Below are 8,719 nucleotides of genomic sequence, written 5' to 3' on the forward strand. Positions count from 1 at the left end.
CCTCGCCATGCAGTCCTGGAAGCCAATTTTGGAAATTAATATTTATAGAATTAATAACCTAGGTAGATTTGAATCAATAGTGTTAAGTTCCGCTTGCGATTCAAATCTAAACCATTAAGAACAGATAAGTTAAATTTGGAATCAATGATGTTAAGTTCTGTCTGAATATGCTTTAGAAACAGCAGTGTACATTCTGAATATGATACCTTCTAAAACAGTTCCTTCTACTCCCATGAAATTATGGAATGGGCATAAGCCTAGTCTGAATCATATCCGGATATGGGGTAGTCCAGCACATGTGCTGAAGGGAGATACTGACAAGTTGGAATCACGTACAGAAGTTTGTCTGTTTGTTGGATATCCTAAGGGAACGAAAGGTGGTTTGTTTTATAATCCTAAAAATCAGAAGATCATTATTAGCACCAATGCTCGATTTTTAGAAGAAGATTATGTAATAAACCATAAGACCATGAGTGAAATAGTTCTAGAAGAAATTAGAGAGGACACGTCAACTTCAGTACCAACAGTACAAGATGAAGTACCACAAGAGACTGCAACACGTGTTGCACATGATATACAACCACAGACGGTGCCTCGTCGTAGTGGGAGGGTTGTAAGGCAACCTGAGATATTCATATTTTTGGGAGAGTCTTCGGACTTGATCTCGGGTAAACATGAACCTGATCCCCGGACATATGATGAAGCACTCCAAGATATAGATGCAGTATCTTAGCAAAAGGCAATGAATTCTGAAATAGAGTCTATGTACTCTAATAAGGTCTGGGAGCTTGTAGAACCACCTGATGGTATAAAAGCCATTGGATGCAAGTGGATCTACAAAAGGAAAAGAGGGACAGATGGGAAGGTAGAAACCTTCAAAGCAAGGCTTGTTGCGAAAGGGTATACTCAGAAAGAGGGAATCGACTATGAGGAGACTTTTTCACCGGTAGTCATTCTTAAGTTTATCCGGATACTCTTATCCATTGCTGCTCATATGGATTATGAGATTTGGCAAATGGATGTCAAGACAGCTTTCCTTAACGGAAGTCTTGAAGAAAACATCCATATGAAGCAACCAGAAGGGTTCATTGAAAAAGGCAAAGAGCATCTAGTGCAAGCTTAATCGGTCCATTTACGGATTGAAGCAAGCTTCAAGATCTTGGAACATCCGATTTAACGAAGTAATCCAGTCATATGGATTTATTCAATGTCCGGATGAGTCTTGTGTATACAAGAAGTGTAACAAAAACGTGGTGGTATTTCTTATACTATAGGTAGATGATATTTTGTTAATTGACAACAATGTCAAGGTATTATCGGACGTAAGGGTATGGTTGTCCAAACAATTTGATATGAAGGACTTAGGAGAATGTGCACACATTCTTGGGATCAAAGTTATAAGGGATCGCAAGAAAAGAATGTTGTGTCTATCCCAAACTTCATATATAGATACAGTCTTTGCTCGTTTTAGCATGCAGAACTCCAAGAAAGGTTTCTTACCTTTTAGGCATGAAGTAGCCTTATCTAAAGAGATGTCTCCGAAGACATCAAAGGAGATGGAGGAAATGAAGGCAGTTCCTTATGCTTCGGCTGTAGGAAGTCTTATGTATGCAATGCTGTGTACGAGACCTGATATCTGTTTTGCCGTGGGCATAGTCAGCAGATATCAGAGTAACCCTGGACAAAGACATTGGACTGCGGTAAAGCATATATTGAAGTATCTGATAAGGACTAGAGATTATATGCTAGTTTACCAAGCAGACGAGTTGCTCCCTGTGGGTTACACGGATTCGAACTTTCAATCAGATAGGGACAATAGTAAGTCAACATCAGGCTATGTGTTTACTCTAGGAGGTGGAGCCATTGCATGGAGGAGTGTTAAGCAGAAATGCGTCTCGGACTCAACCATGGAAGTTGAGTATGTGACAACTTCTGAGGCAGCCAAAGAAGTTGTATGGCTCAGGAACTTTCTAATGGACTTAGATGTGATTCCTGGTTTGCCCAAGATCATCACAATTTATTGTGATAATAGCGGTGAAAACAAAATAATTGACGAGAGCTTTTGAGTCCAACGAGCATAGGAAGTAGACTCAATAATTGATAAGATCAACCAAGTCAAGACTAATTGATCCTTTTAAAACCAAATAGTATAGGATGGATCATCTTTTTGAGGTAGGGATAAAATATCATCAACGTTATCAAGTAAATACATGAACACAGAATAAAGGAAGAAATTATAATTTCTATAATAAATAGTTATTATGGTTAAATTTAACAAAAAAGAATGAATCGTATGAATAAGAAAAGTGGTATTTTGTGATGATGAAATGATATCTTTAGAAGTTGAAGAAAACATATCAGAGGAAGGAGACATATTAGAGATGGTAAAATAAGAAATGAAGGAATACTAAATTGAAAATAGAAGACAATTATTACTTGTTGCAATGGACGATAGCTAGATTCCAAAGTAATGATTCGGAATCGAAAACCCCATGAAGGAATAATGGTAGTGACGTTCTGAGAAAACCCAAGGAAGAAAAGTTCGGCGTTGTAGATGAAGGAAGATGTTGTCGGAAAAATCGACCTGTGGATCTTGGCTCTACGAAAATTACTTGCTGGGAAAATTATCCCTCTGCATGTCGATTTTGTCGCTAATAAGGTCTCCTGTAGCTGCCACAAAGAAAAGCTGGAGGTTGTAGCTACGGGAGCAAACTAACAGAAACTTTATTGCTTGTCGGGGAAAAGAAAAAAAATTAGGTAGAAGAAAATGAGGAGGAAGGGAACTTTGCTATAAAAGTAATGGACAGAGTAAAAAAAGTAAAATAGAGATTTATTTATATAAGTTATCAAAATAATAATAAAATAAATAAATATGTCATATAATCGCAATAATTATAATTATAATAATGAACATAATAAATTTAGAAATATTATTTTTACTATTAATTCATATCAGTCTTGATTATGATATAAAATATAATAAATTTTGATTGATTAAAATTAAATCAAGATTATTTTTTATTATTGTCATTACCTACTCGCGCCACAATTGACTTGAGTGGCCACGCTGTCATTGCAACTAACTTATCATCCGACAAGGCGATGAAGGTCGTTGCCAAGATCCAGACACTACTGAAGAGGTCGCAGAAAAAGGATGAGACAATGTGCCTATTGACGTGCAATGAACTGTACTACCTCCTCGTCACCGACCTCGACAAGGCTTGGAGTGCCATCAAGGAGAGCTGCAAGGACGACGCCATGAGTGCCCTCAGCTCCAGCCTTGATGCACCGAGAGATTGTGAGATGGCATTTGAAGAATTAAGTGTCTCGTCGCTGCTAGCGACGGAGGACAACGATCAGGCACAGCTCAGTGGCCTGTATGCGCATGCACTAGCCTCATACGATACTCGAGTTCCCACAATCAATTCATCATTTATCTAAAAATGATGTATTTGGAATCGTTCATACTTTTTCGGCTTGTATGTATTTTTTTGATGATCTATTTACTTATTCATTAGGGGCCTGACCTTACAAATTGGTAGTTTGGCATTTAGCCTAATTCTATGTTTTTAACCTTACTTCGTAAACAAGGATGAAATTATTTTTCTTTATTTTATTTACTAAATAGACAACTGGATTTACGAATTCATTCGTAAATATTTTTTGGTGGTGGTGGCGGCGGTATGATAAATTTGCACGGCATACAGTTCGCCCATAACACCACGATATTAAACTTTTTTATTAATAAATATAAATATATTAAATTGAATAATTAAAATTATAAATCCTTCCTATTCTTCTTTACTCTTTCTATTTTATAACCGTAGCTATCTATTAAATTCCATAAAGAGTCTGTATTCAATACAATATTATAAATAAGAATTTTAAAACTTTCTAAAAAATTGAATTAAACAATGATGGCTACAGAATTGAGAATTTTATACAAATTAACACTAAATAGAAATAGATATAGAATACAAATTTTAACTTAAGATAGACTTGAAAATACGAAATTTCATTATATTCCAAAAGAATTGTATTAAATACCCCCAAATGAAATCTGATTGATCAATACCCTACAGCTTGCCTTCCATTAAATCGTAATTGATTATTATTAAAGATTGTGAAATCTTGGAAAAAATTTATCCTTCTATAAAAGTAATCATTTCCAAATTATGCAGATCACCCCTATAAATTTGCACAATTTGCTCCTAATTCGAGACATAAAAAAAAATCAAATTAATCAAAGACGGCAATGAGGCCAACTGATCTGCTCGTGCTCGCTGTCGTCCTTCTCATCCTCTCGCCCGCTGCGCACGCTACGGTGGAGTCCACCTGCAAGGCCGTCTCCTTATACACCGACCACGACTTCTGTGTGAAAACGTTGCAGTCGGATCCTACAAGCGCCACCGCCGACCTGCGTGGCCACGCAGTCATCGCCACCAACCTGTCGTCTGACAAGGCGGCGGAGGTCTTCGCCAAGATCCAGACGCTGCTGAAGAGCTCGAAGAACATTGATGAGACGCTGTGCCTATCAACGTGCAGTCAACAGTACATCTCCCTAATCTCCAACCTCGACAAGGCTTGGAGCGCCATCAAGGAGAGCCGCAAGGACGACGCCTTGGACGCCTTCAGCGCCAGCTACGATGCACCGGACACATGCGAGATGGGGTTCGAACACTTAAGTGTCCCGTCACTGCTCGCGGCGGAGGACAAGGATCAGGCGCAGCTCTGCACCCTCGCCTTCGATATTTGTAGTTTGTTATGATTTAACTAATGTTACGTTTACCTGGGAGACGGAAAAAAAATTATGTAAAGATTTCGATGGAAAACTTTCTTCTATGTTAAGCAAAGATGAATTGTTGGGATGAAATTGTTTTTCTTTCTCGTCTTTACCAAATAGATAAATGGATTTACAAATTCATTCGTAGTTATTTTTTTATCTTTTTTGGTCCATCTAATTAATCGGACGAAAATAATTTTAGGTCTTGAGTTTATTCTAATTTGATCAATAAATTTACTTTATATTGATTAAAAAATTTAGAATTTATGCATCTTTTTATAATTGATCTGGTCTGAAATGGGAGGAGATGATACACTAGGCAAATTTTAATTTTTAATATTTTGAAAACCTTTTGTAAATTTTGAAAATCCCTTTAAAAATATTTTGAAAATTTTGTTGACACCGTTAACTTCTCCCTAAAATAGACCTATAAGTTTTTTTGAAACACTACCTTTAAAACATTTATTGCTTGATATGCTTACATGCTCTAATTTCTTACTTTATACTTGATAAGTTACATTTTTTTCATTAATGCCAAAAGGAGAGCAGTAAAAAAGAGAAATCTAAAAAACTTAATTTTAAAATGATCAAAAGAATAAAATAAAAATCATTTAAATTTTATATTTCTCTTAAGTCTTTTTGTCATGCCTCAGGTATAAAAATTTCGACAGCATCTCTCCTGTATGGGTGACAATATGAGACTTCACTACACACCCTCAGGGCCACACCTACCTCGGCCAACACAGTCAGAACAATAACAATAAACATAAATCCACAACTACGCAAAATATATATATATATATATATATATATATATATAAAAGCCTCCGGCTGTCAACACAATACGAAAACCATAAACACACATACAACTTACCTCTTCTGTCGTCTGGGCAGGCACATAGCAGAACATATTGAAAAAATCCTGTCAACAAACAAAAAGACTAAACAAAATCCATGGTGCAAAATCAATACAAGTCTGAAACATAGACTAGATAGTATAATAGGAAAACAAAAGACCAAACGAAAATCCTTGCAATCTGGAGAGGGGCTAGCGACTGAAACTCATGACGGCCTCAACATGAAATAGTATAAATCAACGGGGTGAGTCAATTTAGCGGGTAACTACTGGCATGCATAGTAAGAAATAACAACTAATAATAAATATGCGTACATACTCCTAGATAGATCATATGAAAAATGTAAAATTATAAGGAGAATGAGTATTTGTACTAACCAGCACCTAGGGATAGGGATAACAAGGTCATCAGACCGAGAGTATCATAAATCCTGTATGCATGTCAAATATATGCATCTACCAAATATGCAGCATATAAAGTGCAACAAACACAAGTAATAAATGCAGTCAGTGCATATGATGCAATATGTTCTGGTCACCCCTAACGCAGACAGCCGTCTCACACACGATGGTGAGACCGAATGGGTAGGGCTGTGACAACTGTGCACTCTACCATCACTGCTCCTGAGTGACCGAGTGGACGAGATGCTGTCGGAGTACACCTATCCTCCTTACCCCAAATCATAAGTGTAAGAGCTCAATGCTCTCATCTCCCTGAGCCAATCTAAAGGAGGGATCCCCGTCCTACTACCACACTGCGTCACACTATCCATGAGTGAACCAGCAGAGCCCTTGACAGAGCAACCTACTGCAACACACCCTGCCTGATAAAAACCACAAATCCATGGGTGGTTGTGTGTGCAGATCCATGAAACTGGCGATGCGCTCAACAATAATGGAGCAAACTATCGCACAACATGCAATCATACGAGATGATGCATGACACTAACATGAAAATATCCTGATCCTATCCATCTCTACAAAATATGTACCAAAAGATATATGGATCAAATAGAATGTCCTAGGTACATAGGTCAGGTATGGTAAAATAAATCAATGTCCTGAACATAATAAGGCATGATATGTCATTACCTTAAGGACACAAATAATCAAAGGAACATGAATGCAAAAGCAGGTAATAAATACAACATGCTCAGATACTAGATAATGACATACCAATGCAGAAATGAACATAAATATTACTACTCGTTAAATATTACTATGCAAATCAAACGACAATATCTAAAAGATAAGTCAAAGTACCCACCTCAAAAATGGAGATCGAGCTAAATAACCTCTGCGTCGAAGTGCTCGTCCCAAATCAATGTCCTATAATGAGCACATTTAATTTAGCTACATATATATCACATAGCTAAAGTAATTTCGTAATTACCAAACCCCTATTTCGTTCATTTATTCTCGGTTAACTAACAATTCAGATCTAACCACAGCTTAGATTAGACCCGACACTTTAACCCTAATTAAATATAACACAACGTTCAACTAGGGTTAATTATTCCATCATACGGGTTAAACCTAACGAACCAGATGAATAACATCTAACCATGTAAATCCAAATTCACTACAAAATGTATCACGATCCTACACTTTACCTCAAATCACAACTGTTGTTTGCTGCTGATGAAAGGTCGTTTGCTGCTGGAATGAGGGACTGCCGGCTGCTGTAATTCAAGGTAAGCAGTTGTTGGACAAATACTGCTCAAAGCGAATACCACCTTGCTCGATTCTTCCCTACTGGTCGGAATTCAACAATGAGATCAAGAGTGGAGATCACGGATTAGATCAAGGAATGGAAATCACTAGTCCAACCATAACCTAATTCCAACCAAAACTATTCATCTTACCTCTTCCTCTCCAGTTGCTGATTACGATCAAGGATTCTAGCGAAGGAAACTTCCAGTTACCAGTAATGTGTTCGTTGGAAACCAGCAGATCCTGAAACCAGAAATCCAAAATCAACCCACCTAAAGATCAGATATCCAAAGCAGAGGTTAGGGCTGAATACCTACCTCAAAGACCACTGTGAGGGCACCAAGTCAGGGGAAAAAAATAAAATAAATCCAGAGGGGAAGAAGAAGACTCGATCGCTGACCCTCGGAGTCCTGATAGCCCTTCCACTCGGGGGATCAGTGGTGGCTCCGACTTGATCCGGTGGCGCTAAAGCAAACTAGGGCACAGGCGGCGCGAGGAAGAGGAGGATCGGGTGAGGAGATGCCACGGAAGACTAGAGCACGGTGAGAGATCGGCTGGGGAATCTCGGTGGCTGGCACAAAGGAGATCGGAGAGGGGCAGTGGCGCGTCCTGATCTCAGCGACGGAGACAGGAAAGAAGAAGAAGATGATGATGCAAAATCCTCGGCCACGACTTTAATCGTGAGGAAGTAGAAACCGACGCGTGCGGCGCCGTTTGGGAAAAGGAGCAGTTAGGGAGGAGATCGGGAGAGGAGAAGGCGCGGGGAAAAGAGACGGGTTAGGGCACGACGACGAGAGAGGAGAAAAATAAAAGAAAAAAGAAAAGAAAAAGAAAAAATTCAACTTTTCCTCGTTTAAATGGGGTAGTCTAAACAGGCTTTTCCGTGACCTAATATTTATCCCTGTAACCTACACCATACGATCCCCGAAAAATTTTCAAAAAATTTCTAAAAATTCCCTTATGATGATTTGCCCATTTTCGATATTTTACATTCTCCCCCACTAAAAAAAATTTGGTCCCCAAATTTCGTTATTTACCATCAGCAAGTACTAGCAAAAGCTAAAAAGTATCAATGTTGAACGGAAATATAACTTGCATACCTCAAGTAAAAATGTGGGGGTATCGAGCTCGGATCGTATCCTCGAGCTCCCAGGTAGCCTCCTCGTTCGAATGATGCCGCCATCCGACTTTAACTAGCCAAATAGTCTTGTTCCTCAACTGACGCTCTTTTCGGTCCAGGATCGTACCGGAACCTCCTCATAAGTAACGTCAGGCTGAATAAAAACTGAGATATCTGTCAGCACATGGGCTGGGTCGGATATGTATCTTCTCAGCATAGACACATGAAATACGTCGTGAACTCTTGC

The 8,719-nt window shown here is 38.5% G+C and overlaps 1 protein-coding gene across 1 annotated transcript; it reads left to right on the forward strand.

Moving 5' to 3' along the window:
* Positions 1–4,255: 4,255 nt before the first annotated feature.
* On the forward strand, positions 4,256–4,768 carry LOC121972889 (putative invertase inhibitor). Its single transcript, XM_042524507.1, has one exon. The coding sequence runs from the start codon at positions 4,256–4,258 to the stop codon at positions 4,766–4,768; it is 513 nt and encodes a 170-aa protein (XP_042380441.1).
* The last annotated feature ends 3,951 nt before the right edge of the window (positions 4,769–8,719 follow it).

The sequence above is a fragment of the Zingiber officinale genome, chromosome 4A, assembly GCF_018446385.1.
Source record: "Zingiber officinale cultivar Zhangliang chromosome 4A, Zo_v1.1, whole genome shotgun sequence".
Taxonomy (NCBI): domain Eukaryota; kingdom Viridiplantae; phylum Streptophyta; class Magnoliopsida; order Zingiberales; family Zingiberaceae; genus Zingiber; species Zingiber officinale.